The sequence below is a fragment of the Protopterus annectens genome, chromosome 6.part0 (assembly GCF_019279795.1).
Source record: "Protopterus annectens isolate FY-2018-M chromosome 6.part0, PAN1.0, whole genome shotgun sequence".
Lineage (NCBI taxonomy): Eukaryota > Metazoa > Chordata > Ceratodontiformes > Protopteridae > Protopterus > Protopterus annectens.
Genome location: NC_056737.1, coordinates 188081068 through 188097097, shown reverse-complemented (window position 1 = coordinate 188097097; position 16030 = coordinate 188081068). Strand labels below are relative to the sequence as shown.

At 46.2% G+C, this 16030-nt stretch overlaps 1 protein-coding gene across 1 annotated transcript in view; it reads left to right on the top strand.

Annotated features, from left to right (window-relative positions):
• NOXRED1 (NADP dependent oxidoreductase domain containing 1) overlaps positions 1–16030 on the top strand; it is an 858863-nt gene that overhangs the window by 335596 nt on the left and 507237 nt on the right. Inside the window, exon 3 of the mRNA XM_044073909.1 lies at positions 6497–6696. Coding sequence (XP_043929844.1) covers positions 6497–6696 — 200 coding nt within the window. The remainder of the gene's footprint in view (positions 1–6496; positions 6697–16030) is intronic.

Genomic DNA, 16030 nt, shown 5'->3' with positions numbered 1-16030 from the left:
GAATCAGACTATGCACTTACCTACCTTTTATCCTAACCCACAAAACAAAGGGGAAAGACTACTGCATTCCTTGGACATTCACAGACAACCTCATTATTATTTGGACAGGACAAAGCCATTCAGGAAATCTGAGCAACTCTTTGTGTCCTATGCTACAGGTGCTCAAGGAAAGGCTATCTCCAAACAGACAATCTCAAAATGGATAGCCCACTGCATACGCTTTTGTTACTCATTTCATGGAAAAGCTGTGCCTTCAAGCATCAGATCCCACTCCACAAGGGCCACAGCTACCTCTGCAGCTTTCCTCAGGGGGGTTCCTACCAAGGACATTTTGGAAGCAGCCACTTGGAGTTCAGTGCACACTTTCTCCAAACACCATCACCTTCCACTTTACTCTAAATCTAGAGTGGGATTTGCCACAGCTGTCTTGCAGGGCATTCTTGCTCCTCCTAGTTCCTCTTAGTGCCTGCCACCCCTACTACTTAGCTTTGGGATTCTTCCCATCTGTTATGACTGCAGCTGTATGCACGATGAACATAGTACAGTTTTGTACCTACCATAAATGTAGATGTTCGAGTGCTTATACAGCTACAGTCCAGGTTCCCCCCCCTCCGTCCCCTCTTAGGACAGGCCTTATGACAAACACCTTCTCATACAACCTATTTGGGGTTTTCTTTTATGGTGTATTTGCTTGCAACTACTGTTTTTTGATTATTCTATATTGCATGATTACATAAGTTTATGTTTTGCCTTCCTTCTGGGGGCACCTGACATCTGGGGCAAGAAAAACTGAAGAATATGGTGTCGGCTGGCTCTTTTATACCCCTGCCGCACTGACGTCAGGGAAGAAGCGACGACAACCGACGCCGGACCTAGACTTTGGAATTCGGTCGACCGAGGACCCGCCTGACTGCAGGATAACCCATCTGTTATGACTGCAGCTGTATAAGCACTTGAACATCTACATTTATGGTAGGTACAAAACTGTACTTTCTGACAGAACCATCCCTTCCTCAGATTCATGGTTGAGGGGTGGAGCCCATGGTTCAAGGCACGGTTCTCGGTGTTTTATCGGTTCCGCCCTCAGATCCGGGGATAATGCCTGCCTTGATCCTGCTTGAGGCTCCATTTCTGGGAGCGGGTCTGACAGAGCAGGGTGTGACCCTGGTTCTGCGGTTGTCCTTCTCGGTTGTGGGCTCCCACTCCTCTTCAGGCAGGCCTGCTTTTTGGGTGATGGAGAGGGTTCTTGCTTTGGGAAGCGCTCCTCTGATGTCAGCACTTCATTCTGCTCCCTCTGAGCTACAGCTACCATGAGCCACCTCCCCGAGACACCGGGAGTACCCACCCTTCCGAGTCTTCCTCAGATATTCCCTCTGAGGAACCGACTTGGAAGAAGGTGTGGAAGAGGAAGCACATAGACTCTCCTGAAGAGTCTTTGACAGAAGACACGGACTATGATGATGGGGAGGGGCTCCCACAGTCACCCCCAGATGATGTCTCCTTCAGAGGTATTCTGAAAATATTAAAACAGAGGGGAGGCTGGAAGACCTCCAACCCTTCCTCTGAGGAATCCATGTTCCTGCAGACTTTTCGCTCCCGGCCTTTCTATCTCTTGAGTGATCCCCCACCTGCCGACGAGTTAATCCAGCTCATCATGCAGCATGCTTAGCAGAACCTTGACTCTATTGAGGCCATTCCCCAGAGACCTGATGAGATTCTTTCTCTCCCGGAAGAGCATTCGCACTGGTCTAGAGGTTTGCCAATTGACGCTATGGTGGTGGCAGAGGCCACTAAAAAGGAACTAGCGGAAGAAAGTCCTACTGTCCACCCACCCAACAGGGAGTCTCGGGCTGTGGACAGGTTGGGGAAGCAAGTCTGTGCTTCAGCGACCTTTGCTGTCAGGTCCCTGAACTACTTGGCACACTTCATGAGGCTCCAAAGAGTTCTGATTACTGAAGTTTCTGGATCCCTTGTGAGTCAAGTTTCTGACAAGGCACGGGACAAGGTTGCCTCTCAACTTGCCACCCTTGAATCTATTTCCAACTCGTCCATGAGGTTGCTCTCCCACGCAACTGAAGGGGCGGCCAGAACTGCGGGTGCAGGCATAGTCATGAGGCGTCATGCCTGGATGCGCATCTGTGACCTTGTGGACTCCTTCAAGTCCTCCTTTTTGAATGCCCCTATTGAACCATCTTCCTTATTTGGTTCTAAAGTGAAGGACACGCTAGCCAGGTGCAAGCAAGATGGAAAGACTCTGTTGTTGGCCTACGTTTTTCCAAGCCTCAACGTTCTTTTTCCAGGAACCAGAGGAGTGGGAAAATCTGGCACAAGAAATCTCAGGGTCCTTTCCGTAATGCACATGGCGAGGATTCTCCCAGAGGCAGAGGGGGTTTCAGTGGTGGAAGATGGCCCTTTAGGGGCAGAGGGGGTCCCCAAAAACAAGACCCCAGAGATTCCTTCTCTGGGTAGTCTTATCAATGCTCCTGAAGCGTTGCCCAATTGCTTTCCTCAGGAAGTAGTCGGGGCTCATTTTCCTCTGCACCAAACTGCCTGGTGCTCTATTACAAACTATCGATGGGTGCAGAGAATAATCTCCAGAGGCTACTACATCCCTCTAACCTCCGTTCTAAAACCTACAAAAAAGCTTCCCGATGTTCCACCCAATCAAAGGGAAGAAGCGGCTTCAGAGATAAAAAAGCTGTGTCAAAAAAGTCATTTAACCAGTCCTCCAGACCAATGCGGATCCGGGTTTTACTCAAGATTCTTTTTAATGCCAAAAAAGACCAGGGACTGGAGACCCATTCTGGATCTCAGCCATTTAAACAAATCAATTGTACAAACCAAGTTCTGCATGGACACTATTTAATCCATTCTCCCATTTTTAAGGGAGGATGTTTGGATGTGCTCGATAGACCTCTGGGATGCGTATTACCACATCAAAATGGACAAATGCTCCAGGAGTCTCCTTCGCTTCCAGCTAGGAGCCAATCATTACCAGTTCCGAGCCCTGCCATTCGGTCTCTCGACGCCCCCAGAGTGTTCATGAAATGTCTAGCAGTGGTGACAGCTCATCTGAGACTTCAAGGATTCCAGGTGTTTCCATACTTAGATGATTGGCTCCTCTCCACCCCCACCAAGCGTCTTCTGACTATGGCCCTCCGATACACCCTTTCACTACCAGAGTCCCTGGGCATCACTCTACACTGGGAGAAATCCAACTTAGAACCTACCCAACAGCTGGAATTTATAGGGCCAGTTTTCGATACTCGATCCTGCCTGGTATCTCTCCCAGCTCATAGGCTTCAGAGGTTAAGATTGCAAGTGTGTGTGATACTCTGTCAAAAGAAGGTATCAGCAAAGGAAATTTTCAAGGCTCTGGGGTCCATGGCTGCAGCCATTGCAATAGTTCCTCTGGCAAGGTTACACATGAGACTGTTACAATCGCCCCTGTTGTCCCAGTGGTTTGCAAATCTTCACCCCCTAAACTCGCAGGTTCTCATAACCAGCTCTTGCAAGCAAGATCTCCTCTGGTGGATGAGGCCAGATTCAGAACTTTGGTGTCGCCCCTTTCAGACCCCTCAACCCAACGCCACTGTGACCACAGACACCTCCCTGATAGGATGGGGGGCCATTTTCAGGGAAAGACAGTCCAAGGCACGTGGTCGAACTTAGAGGCCAACCTGCATATTAATCTTCTGGAGTTGAGTGGTGCTGTTAGCATTGCAGGCATTACATCCAATTCTTCCCTAGGAACGATTGTAATTCAGTCAGACAATATGTCAGTAGTCTAGTACATCAACAAACAAGGAGGAACCAAATCCTACCCCCTCTGTAGAAAGGCCATGAGAATTTGGCACTGTGCGATAGCTTCCGACCGCTTTCTTATAGCAACACACATCCCAGGGAGTTGATTACGGACATGTTGGGCAGATGCATTCTCCTTCCACACGAGTGGTCTCTCAATCCCAAAGTTGTGACGGCAGAAATTTTCAGCCGATGGGGCCAGCCCTGCTGCAACCTCTTCACCTCCCCTTCTAACAACAAATGCAGCAGCTACTTTGCCCTCTTTCCTCCAGAGGGGGAGTCCCCAAGAGACGCTCTGACTCACAGTTGGCCCACGGGTCTCCTCTACGCCTATCCTTCAGTTCCCTTGGTACCTCTATTCTTAAAGAAAGCCACTTTGTTGTGATGCAAGGTGATCCTCATTGCCCCATTCTGGCCTCATCAAGTGTGGTTCCCCTTCTTATGGCCTCATCTGTTACAGCCTCCATGGATCCTGGACACTCATCCAGACTTAATTTCTCACCCCCAAGGGTTGACTCACCCAAATCTGTGCAGTCTCAAGCCAACGGCTTGGTTTCTCCACTTCCATTAGTCGCCAGGCAGGAAGCCCTTTCCTCACCTGTTCGCAATATCATTCTGGCCTCCCATAAACCATCCACCAGAAAACTTTATAGGGATAAATGGAAAAGGTTTTCTCTATGGTCTAAAGAACAGATGCCAGATCTCTTCTCAGCCCCCATCTCTGTCATCCTTCAATACCTTTCTGAGTTCTTTGAAAATGGAGCATCAGCCTCTACCATATGAGTCCATTTAGCAGCAATTTCCAGTTTTCATAATGGATTACAGGGCACTCTAATTATGGCCATTCACCTATGCAAAACCTTTCTCAAAGGAGTGTTTCACAGCAGACCTCCAATTTGGCATCTTCTAGAGACATGGAATCTGTCCCTAGTACTGCAGTCTCTGTCTCAACCCCCTTTTGAGCCTGCTGCAAAATGTGATCTCATATTTCTCTCAAGGAAATCTCTTTTTGGTAGCTGTCACTTCAGCTAGACAGATTTCAATTACAGGCCTTGTGCATCAGGAGACCATACCCAATATTTGACAAAGACAGAGTATCTCTACGTACTAATTCATCTTTTCTCCCCAAAGTGGTTTCTGATTTTTCTGTGAACCAATCCATCGAGCTCCCGGTGTTTTTCCTGAGCTATTCCAATAAAGGAGAATACTGCCTACACTCCTTGGATGTGCGTAGGCAACTATGTTTTTACCTAGACAGGACTAAATCCATCTGCAAGACAGATCAACTTTTCATTTCCTTTTCTGTTCCAAGAATGGGATATGCTGTTTCAAAAGTCACTTTATCAAAGTGGCTCAGAGATTGTATTGCCTTTTCATATTCACGCACAAACTAGCCTATACCTCACAATATCAAAGCACATTCAACTAGAGCTACAGCAACCTCTGTAACTTTTCACTCCAGAGCCTCTATGGATGACATTTGCGCAGCAGCCATTTGGGCTAAACCACACACTTTCATCAAACATTACAAGTTGGATATGGTCTCCAGGGGAAGAGCGGCCTTCAGTTCAATGGTGCTCAGGAATGTTCTTTCATAAGCGCCACCCAGGTTTCTCAGGTAGCTTGGGATTCTGTAAAGAACAAAAATAGCCAGCAGAAATGGTGAAATACAAAAAGTATTTTAATGTAAAGCACATAACTAGGTAGGGGGTAGTAAGCCCAACTACCTATCTCAGACCGGTTTCGGCTAAAATAGCCTTCTTCGGTGAATTTAACAAAGCACATAATATCCATTCAAATAAGTATATTTATATATAATGACATAAAGGCAGTTCATTGGTAAATTAAAATTGGTCATTAAGACCAGGTGGGAATAAAGCCCCTAATTTAATGATCCATTTACGTTCCTTGAAATTAAGTAAATCATGCCAACCTGATTTATCCCTACATTTACCTACAATGCAATCAATAACAGTAAAATAGCTTGGGATTCTGTCTCATCAGTGATGAATGGAAAGAAGATTAACAACATCAGATAAAGAAGTTATGTCTTACCATAATGTTCCCTCTGTGTTGTTGATCTTCTTCCATTCATCACATCCCACCCCCTTCCCCACCAAAGGCTCCTGGTGGATCTCATGGGTCCTTGTGGTGTGTCACGGTTTTTGTGCAGAAATGGCCTCTGCTTTATTTCTATATGTCTTATGCAAACTCGATCTGAGGTAGCGGAGAAGGGCATTGTGGGTAGCAGCTTAGCTCAAGAGTTTTTGGTGTATGCGAGCTTTGTATTAGGCCGACACAGAGCCCCTTGGAACCAAACCCATTAGTGATGAATGGAAGATTAACAACACAGATGGAACGTTATGGTAAGACATAACTTCTTTTTTTCGTTGTTAAAAAAATAGCATTGCAGGTAGCTGTGATCATTGATGTAATTTGAAGCACTTAACTGTTCTTAAAGCTTGATAATGTCAGCTGTGGATGAAAGGCTTATATTTCTGCAGAAATTCAAGTTTTTTTCACTGTATCTTGTCTATTAATTTGTTAAAAGCCACATGTCTTCCTTATTTTGTCATGAGCATGAGCAATCTAGACATAGTAGTTGCACATCATGCCTTTAAAGTTTTTTGAGAGTGGAAGGGCTGGGTTTCTTTGGCTTAATTTTGATGTTATGTACTGTTCCATCTTGTAGGCAGAAAATAACAACAGGAAATGCTTCTCTAACCACCAAGGTATCCAAATTGTGGTCACCAGCATCCAGCAATAATAGTATAAAGGTGGGAATCATTGGTGGAGGCCACATTGGAAAACAGTTAGCCAGAGTGTTACTAGATGTGACTGATGTTCCTGCTGCACACATTCGGATCTCCAGCAGAAGACCAGAGACCTTACGTAAGAAATAAGATGAAACCTAATGAATCTGTATTATCTGTGGCCATAAAGATTTACCTTATAGTGAAGATAAATGTCTTGTACCTCCCTGTAGTGGTCTTCGCTATTGTTTAACACTGATGGAATGTCCAAGTGGTTAGGAAATGTATATGTTGGTTGAAGATTTTGCAGACTGTTATAAACTCAAGCCACATCTCATGTTTTGTTCTCCCACAGTTTCCAACTTTGTAATGTTGTATATGGGCAAGAAATAAATAGTTACTGCTTTGTCTATTGCAAGGCCAGTGAAGTTTGTCATATTCTGTGTCAAGCATGAACTCTTTTGCTACAGGTTTTATTGCTGGGATGCAATGCAGTATGTCAGCTAGCAAGCTTTTCATTCCTTCATCTAGTTAGTTTAGACCTTGTTAGCTCCCTACTTTGCTGGCGTATATTAGTCCTTTAAAAATGTTATCCAAATGCTACAGTATTTGTAATTTTATTTTTTTTCCTTGAGTCTGGTTTAAATTTCCTTTCCTGGTTAGAAAAGTCATTTTTTTATCTAGGAGTCTGTGTTTTAATGGACTGTCATGACACTTAATTTTACTTTTAAATGAGAGCATACTTTTTCCTGTAATGTAAAAGTTGTAAAAATCTTCTAAAAACAATTTTTTTTTCTATTGAAACTGTGTTTATTTCATTTTTAGGAGCTAAGAAAATACTGGGAAAAAATCACTTTTTGAACTTAATTTTTACTGGCTTATGCTGCTTAGTTTCCCCAGGAAAGAAGCACTATTTTTGGCCTGACAATGAAATAAACTATCGGTACCATGGTTGATCCTTTTACCAGCTACAAAAAGAAAAAGTTAAGCAAACAGCCTTTGCCACCACAGCAGGCTAACATTTTGCCTCAGCCACAGGTGGGTGACTGTTGTAGAGAAAGCTAGTTCCTCAGACCACTCTTCTTTTTCCCTGGATCTCTTTGGCATTGTCCATACAGCCTCTATGGACCAGGGGTTACCCATGTCCTTTGCTGCTGTTGAGATCTCTTCAGCGGGCAAGGGAGAGGCACTCTTATCAGTCCTGGGAGAAGGGGCAGGAAAGACTTCTCTGTTTAGGTAGAATATTGTGCCCATCCCAGGGAAGGCTGCTCTCTCCGTTAATAAACCCAGTTCCCACAATTTTCAATTCAAAAGCCATATGGAAAACTAAACATTTGTCTGCTCCTGCTCAGATGTCCCTTGACAGGATTAGTTTATTAGGTCTGGCTCAGGGTCTAATTCAGGCTATTGATATCTCTTATAAAATGGTTTCTGGTAAAAGAAGAGAGATTTCTCTTTTCCTGAAGAGATTCAAGATTCTAAATCTGGACAGAACGATGAAGGGACAGAAGCAGGGTTTTCTCATCATACTTCTGATTCACACTTTAAGGAGAACATGATTCTCCATGTGAGGAGTTCTCTTTCTCTGTAACTATTTCCAGAATGAGACAGTGTCTTAAGTAGGAGAACATTGAAGTTTCCCAGAAAATACTATGAGATGTAACAAATAGAATTTCCAGGACCTTCTTCCATCTCTCCTGTGCTGTCAGCATTGGAGAATGCCTGTGTTGCTGCCTATAATTTCCCATCTGAAGTTGTTAATCTTCTTCCTATTCATCATTGATGAGTTCGGTTCTGAGCCCTTAGAACTGAGTCGGCCTAATACCAAGCTTGCATACACCAAATACTCCCGAGCTAAGCTGCTACCCACAACGCCCTTCTCCCAGTTACCTCAGATCTCATTTGCCGCACAGCCATATAGCAGCGTTTCACCGAGCTCTCCAGCTAAGTATTGTATTTTTCAATTTTTGCAGTATTTTGTAAGTTTTTCTCTCAAAACCCATATATTTCTGGTTTTCCTAACTAGCTCTACGCACGGGTTTTCTCTTTCGTACCATTGCTGGTAAACGCCCTTCCTTACCCTGGTAGTATTCTTAATACCATTGTTGGTATTTTCTTCTCTTTTCTTTTTTGGTTTAGTTACTCGCTTTTTTGGTATGTCTGAAAAGAAAGGGACTTCGGGGTTTAAGCATTGCTCTTCCAGCAATGGTAAACTCCCCAACAGCGATCTACATGAAGAATGTGTTTATTGTCTAGGGGTTCCACACCTATCTGTGAAACCTCCCTGTCAAATTTCTGTTAGTTTCAGTCAGCGGACGCTGAATGAAAGAAAGAATAAACTTGTTCTGAAAGGCTGGCTTCCTTCTCCATTTTCTGAGGCTATTTCTGTGTCGGAGGTCTCAAACCCCCTCCCCATCTACACACAAAAAACATCCTCATTCGGATCCTTCTTCACCGGCTGGTGAGAAGGGCAAACCTCATAAGCACAAGGCCCTTAAAACTTCCACGGGGCACAAGATCACCTCTTCAGTTCCGATAACCTCTGCTCCGAGCTCTGCTCCACTGGTGCCTTCTGATATTGTGATGACATCCACATCAGCGCTGCCCTCGGCACCAACTACTGCTTTGGTTCCGACTCCTGTTTCGGACCCTACCTTATTGCCTGCCTTTAGCTCGGCACCGTCGTCCCCTATCTCCATTCTGAGATCGGTACTGAAAAACTCCATCAGAGCCGATAATGACCTCCACCCCGGCTATCACTTCGGCTCTGAGCCCTTTTCCGGCACCGATAGTTCCCCTTTTAACTGTCTCAAAACTGGAATCCTCAGTGCCGACTTTTACTTCGCCTCGGACCCGGTATTTCCCCGTCCTTGGATCCTTTTGCTGGACAAGTCATTAGCCCCTTTTTGGACCGACCTGACTCTCCCTCAGGAGTGTCAGTTAGGTCCACCAGGAGCCTATCTGAATCGGATGTGGTGTGCCTGTTTGATCAGCTGCTGACAGCCAGGGGGATTACAAATTTTCCTCGAACCCACTCCACTTCGGGCTTTGGGTCCATTGCCCCTGCAACTCCCACTTATTCTCCTCCCTTGGACCCTTTGGTTCTGAGGCCCATAGCTCCAACGTCTGTGGGAGGAATCCTCTCCTCGGTGCCAACAGTGACCTTCTGTGAGGCTCCGAGGCCCCGTTGAGTTTCAGTTCCTTCTGAACCATCCCTCCCTCAATCTCATGCTTTGGGAGTGGAACCTTCAGCTCTGGGAATGGTTCCAGTTGTTTCATCGGCTCTGGCTCCGGGGGTGACTCCTGCCTCAGTTTTGCCTGAGGCTCTGTCCTCGGGAGCAAGGTGTGACCCCCGGTTCCGAGATTGTCTTCCTCGGTTTCGGGCTCCCATTCCTCTTCGGGCAGGCCGGCCTTCCAGGTGATGGAGAGGGTGCTTTGTTCAGGAAGCGCTCCTCCTACGTCAGACCTTCCCCCCGCTCCTTCTGAGCTACAGCTATCACAGGCCACCCCCCAGGACACAGAGAGCGCAAACCTCAGGAAACCCCTGTACAGGGTAACCCCCTTTCTGAGTCCTCTTCAGATGTTCCCACTGAAGAGCCTCCTCGGAAACGGAAGTGCAAGAGGAAACAAATGGACTGAAGATACGGATTATGATGATGGGGAGGGGTCCCCACAGTCACCCCCTGATGATGTCTCCTTTGGAGACATCCTGGAAATTTGGAGGCAGAGGGGTGACTGGAAGTCCTCCAACCCTTCCTCTGAGGAATCCGTATTCCTGCAGGCCTTCCGCTCTCGGCCCTCTACTTCTTGGGTGACCCCACCCCCGCTGATGACCTAGTCAAGCTCATCATGCAGCGGGCATGGAAGAACCCTGATACCGTTGAAGCCATTCCCTGGAGACCAGACAAGATACTCTCCCCTCCAGAGGATCAGCCCCATTGGACGAGAGGCTTACCAGTAGATGCTATGGTGGTGGCGGCTGCCACAAAAGGACTTTGCAGAGGAAAGTCCTGCTGTCCACTTGCCCAACAGAGAGTCCCGGGTGGTGGACCAGTTAGGGAAACGAGTTTTTGCTTCAGCGACATTTGCTGTTAGGTCTCTGAATTACTTGGCACATTTTATGAGGCTCCAAAGAGATCTCATATCTAAACTCTGGGACCCTTGCGGGTCAAGTTTCGGACAGGGCACGTGATAAAGTTGCTTCCCAACTTGCTACCCTAGAGTCGATCTCCAACTCGTCCATGAGGTTGCTGTCCCATGCAACCGAAGGGGCGGCTAGAGCTGCGGGTGCAGGCGTAGTTATGAGGCGTCACTCCTGGATGCGCATTTGTGATCTCACAGATTCCTTCAAGTCTTTCCTTTTAAATGCCCCTATCCAACTGTCTGCTTTGTTCAGTTCTAAAGTAAAGGACACATTAGCCAGGTGCGAGCAGGACGGAAAAACCTTGTCTGCCATTGGCCTACATTTTTCCAAGCCTCAGCGCTCTTTCTCCAGGAACCAGAGAAGTGGAAAGGTGTGGCACAAAAAAATCTCAAGGCCCTTTCCTTAGTACACGTGTTGAGGATTCCCCCAGAGGCAGAGGGGATTCCAATAATGGAAGATGCCCCTTTCGAGGCAGAGGGGGTCCCCAAAATCAGGGCTCCAGGGATTCTTTCTCCAGACAACCTTATCAGCACTCCTGAAGTGCTGCCCAATTGCTTTCCTCTGGCGGCAGTCGGGGCTCATTTTTCTCTGCACCAAGCTGCCTGGTGCTCTATTGCAAATGATCAGTGGGTGCAGAGAATAATTTCCAGAGGTTATTACATTCCCCTAATCTCTTACCCAAGACCTCCAAAGTAATTTCCCAATGTTCTACCCAGTCAATGGGAAGAGGCAGCTTTAGAAATAAGAAAGCTGTGTCAAAAACGAGTCCTCCAACAAGTCCCCTCAGACCAGTGCGGATCCGGTTTTTACTCAAGATTCTTTTTGGTGCCAAAAAAGACTGGGGACTGGAGACCCATTTTGGATCTCAGCCAGCTAAACAAATCAGTAGTTCAGACCAAATACAGCATGGTCACGATTCAATCCATTTTCCCATTTCTTCGGGAAGGTGTGTGGATGTGCTCGATAGACCTCCGGGATGCGTATTACCACATCAAAATGGACAAACACTCCAGGAGTCATCTTCACTTCCGGCTGGGAGCCAGTTATTACCAATTCACAGCCCTGTCATTCAGTCTCTCGACGGCCCCCAGAGTGTTTATAAAATGCCTAGCAGTGTTGACAGCTCATTTGAGACTTCAGGGATTCCAGGTATTTCCATATCTAGACGATTGGCTCCTCTCCGCCCCCACAAAGCGCCTACTGGTCAGGGCCCTCCACTACACCCTAGCACTGGCGGAGTTCCTAGGCATCACAATTCACTGGGAAAAATCCAACCTTCATCTCACCCAACAATTGGAATTTATAGGAGCGATATTCAATACTGAAACCAAGTCTCTCTTCCTCCTCACAGACCTCTGAGATTACGGTTACAAGTACAAGTGATACTCTGTTGAGGGAAAATGTCTGCAAGGGAAGTTCTTCAGGCTCTGGGGTTTATGGCGGCAGCCAATCCAATTGCCCCCCCTAGCAGGATTACATATGAGAATACTACAATGGCTCCTTTTGTCCCAGTGGATATCCAATCTCCACCTCCTGAACGCACAGATCCTCATCACCAACGCCTGCAAGCAAGATCTCCTCTGGAGGATGAGAACAGATGAAAATCTTTGATGTTGCCCCTTCCAGACTCCCCAACCCAATGCCACGGTGACCACGGACACTACCCTGATAGGGTGGGGGAGCCACTTCCAGGGAAAGACAGTCCAAGGCACGTGGTCCAACCTAGAGGTCAACTTGCATATCGATGTCCTGGAGTTAAGAGCGGTGCTTTTAGCGTTGCAGGCACTTCATCCACTCCTTCCATCAGGAACAATTGCTATTCAGTCAGAGAATATGTCGGTCATCTGATACACAAAGAAACAGGGAGGGACCAAATCCTACCCCCTATGTTGCAAGGCAATGAGAATTTGGCATTGGGCGATAGCTTCCAATCGCTTTTTAATCGCAATGCATATCCCAGGGAGCTCCAACGTGATTGCCGATAGACTAAGCAGATGCATTCTCCATCCTCACGAGTGGTCTCTCAACCCGATCGTGGTGGAAGAAATCTTCATACATTGGGGCCAGCCTTGTTGCGATCTTTTCCCCTCCCCCTCAAACAAAAAATGCAGCAGCTATTTTGCCCTCTTTCCCCCACACAGGGAGTCACTGAGAGACGCTTTGACTCATGGGCCCACGGTTCTCCTCTATGCTTATCCTCTGATTTCTCTGATTCCCTTATTTCTAAAGAAAGCTATTCGGTTAAGAAGCAAGGTGATCCTCATTGCCCCTTTCTGGCCTCATCAAGTGTGGTTTCCCTTCCTCCAAACTCACCTGTTACAACCTCCTTGGATCCTGGACACTCGTCAGGACCTAATATCTCACCCACAAGAGCTGACTCCCCCAAATCTATCCACCCTCAAGCTGACAGCTTGGTTTCTCCACTTCCGTTAGTTGCCAGGCAGGAAACTCTCTCCTCTTCTGTCCGGAATATTATTCTGGCCTCCCACAAACCATCCACCAGAAAACTCTACAGAGATAAGTGGAAAAGATTCGCTATCTGGTCGAATAATCAGATGCTAGATCCCTTTTCAACTCCTACAGCCACCGTTCTTCACTATCTCTCTGAGTTGTTTAACAATGGGGCATCGGCCTCTACTATTCGAGTCCATTTAGCAGCTATTTCCAATTTCCATAACTGTTCAGATGGAGTCCCTCTTATCTCCACCTGACTCTGCAAGGCCTTTCTCAAGGGAGTTTTCCATAGTAGACCTCCTATCAGGCAGCCTGTAGAGACATGGATTCTCTCCCAGGTTCTCCAGTGTCTCTCTCTCTACCTCCCTTTGAGCCTGCTGCGACATGTGATCTAAAATTCCTGTCATGGAAGTCTTTGTTTTTGGTGGTGGTCACATCAGCCAGACGGATATGAGTTATAAGCCTTATGCATCAAGAGCCCATATCTAATCTTCCAAAAGGACAGAGTATCCCTTCGTACTAACCCATCTTTTCTCCCCAAAGTGGTTTACGACTTCTCTATTAACCAGTCCATTGAGCTCCCTGTATTTTTCCCAAACTACTCAAAGGGGAATATTGCCTTAATTCATTGGATGTACATAGACAACTACGTTTCTATCTAGACAGGACTAAGCCTTTTCACAAGTCGGACCAACTTTTCATTTCCTTTTCTGGTCCTAGACTGGGATGTGCTGTATCAAAAGTTACTTTATCAAAATGGCTCAGACATTGCATTACCTTTGCATATTCCCTTATGAATGAATCCAAACCTGATCAAATGAAAGGTCATTCAACTAGGGCCATCGCAACTTTAGTTGCCTTCCATTCCAGGGCTTCCATGGATGACATTTGTGCAGCAGTCATTTGGGCTAAACCCCATACCTTCATCAAGCATTACAAATTGGATCTGGTCTCCAGGGGAAGAGTGGCCTTTGGTTCAATGGTTCTCAGGAATGTTCTTCCATAAGGGCCACCCAGGTTCTCCAAGTAGCTTGGGAATCTGTCCCATCAGTGATGAATAGGAAGAAGATTAACAACTTCAGATAAAGACGTTATGTCTTACCATAACATTCCTTCTGAGTTGTTGATCTTCTTCCAGTCATTTACACTCTTCCACCGTCCCCCACCAAAGGCTCCAGGTGGATCTTCTGGGTCCTTGTGGTGTCTCAGGGTTTCTGCGCAGAGATGGCCTCTGTCTTTCTATTTCTTCTATATGTTGCATGCAAACTCGATTTGAGGTAACTGGGAGAAGGGCATTGTGGGTAGCAGCTTAGCTCGAGAGTTTTTGGTGTACGCGAGCTTGGTATTAGGCCGACTCGGTTCAGAGGGCTCGGAACCGAACCCATCAGTGATGACTGGAAGAAGATCAACAACTCAGATGAAATGTTATGGTAAGACATAACTTCTTTTTATAGTCAGCCTGCTGGCCTTAGATAGATTGTATAAGGCTCCTTAGTCTTTCAAGTTTTTATATACTCATCCCATATCTGACCCAGCAGCTATTTAGTGAATCCAGCTACTGCTAAACATTTAGTTAATTCCAATCCTTCCCTTTCTGATAGATATGGTAAAATAGTTAATGACTACGAGGAAAAGTGTATGCTTCTGCAACTCTGAGTTTTCAGAATTTTGAATTGTCAGTCACATATGCTAAAATGTATTCTGTTTAAGTGTGAACGTATGAGGAATGTTTTATCTGTAGTTCCTTTCTGTGAGGAAAAATTTTCTTCGAGTAGTTTAGTTTCTTCCATTTCACACATCATAACTCATTGTTTAAAATGTGCAAATGATTCTGTAGACAGTACTTCCAGAGCTATGGCTACTGGTACTGTATTGAGGAGGTTTGCCTGGCTGCATTCTCAGAACCTTCCAGTGGATGTGACACATAGGTTCATAGGTAGGTACTAGGGTATCGGCCCAAGAACCTACGTAAGCCTAGCCAGCAAGGTTCCATGGCTTACGCCACCCAAGAAAGTTATTTTTCTGTGCCACTGTCGAGCAGAGACACAGAAGTGATCCCCGGGGTGTATTTCCCATCCACTCATCAAGATTTTTCTTGAAGAGTGCTAACGAAGAACTTTGCTTGACATAGATGGGTAGCTTGTTCCAAAGTATAGGAAGTCTCTGGGACAAGAATCTATCCCTCCAGCATGTCCTGTTTATTGTGGTGACAAGGTTTAGGTCCCTAGAGTGTGTAGCTCGGAGGGATTGGGATTTCTTTAGGTGTAGCATGTTCAACAGCTCTGGGTTTGACATAGCTTTATATGTTAGGCAGAGATCACCTCGGAGTAGGCGATATGCTACGGAGTAAAGCTAGAGTTTTTTGAGGCGGTCAGTGTAGGGCATTTGCTTGAGGCCAGTAATCCTCTTTGTGAGGTACTTCTGTGGCCTTTCCAGCTGCTGCAGATGTCTTGTGAGGTACATTCCAAAAGGGGCGTTGTACTCTATAATGGGTCTAATGAGTGACCAGTAGAGGGGAACAATGACCTCTTTTTTCCTGGATGAGAACCCTTTTATGATGGGGTGTGCCACGTAGAAGGACTTCCTGACTACTGTGGCGATGTGACTATCAAAGGAGAGACTACTGTCCACCTGGGTCCCAAGGTCTCTTATCACGCATTCGGTGTTAAGTAGATTGCTGCCTATGTGGTAGTTCATGGGTACAGAGTTTATACCAAAGGGAATGACACTGCACTTTTTGGCATTGAGCTTGAGGCCATGGCTCTGACACCAGGCATCTGTCTCAGTGAGGCCCTTCTGTAGGATGTCCACATCATTTGGGGACTTGACTATGGCTCCTAGTTTGCAGTCATCTGTGAACTTCGCTAGCCAGAGG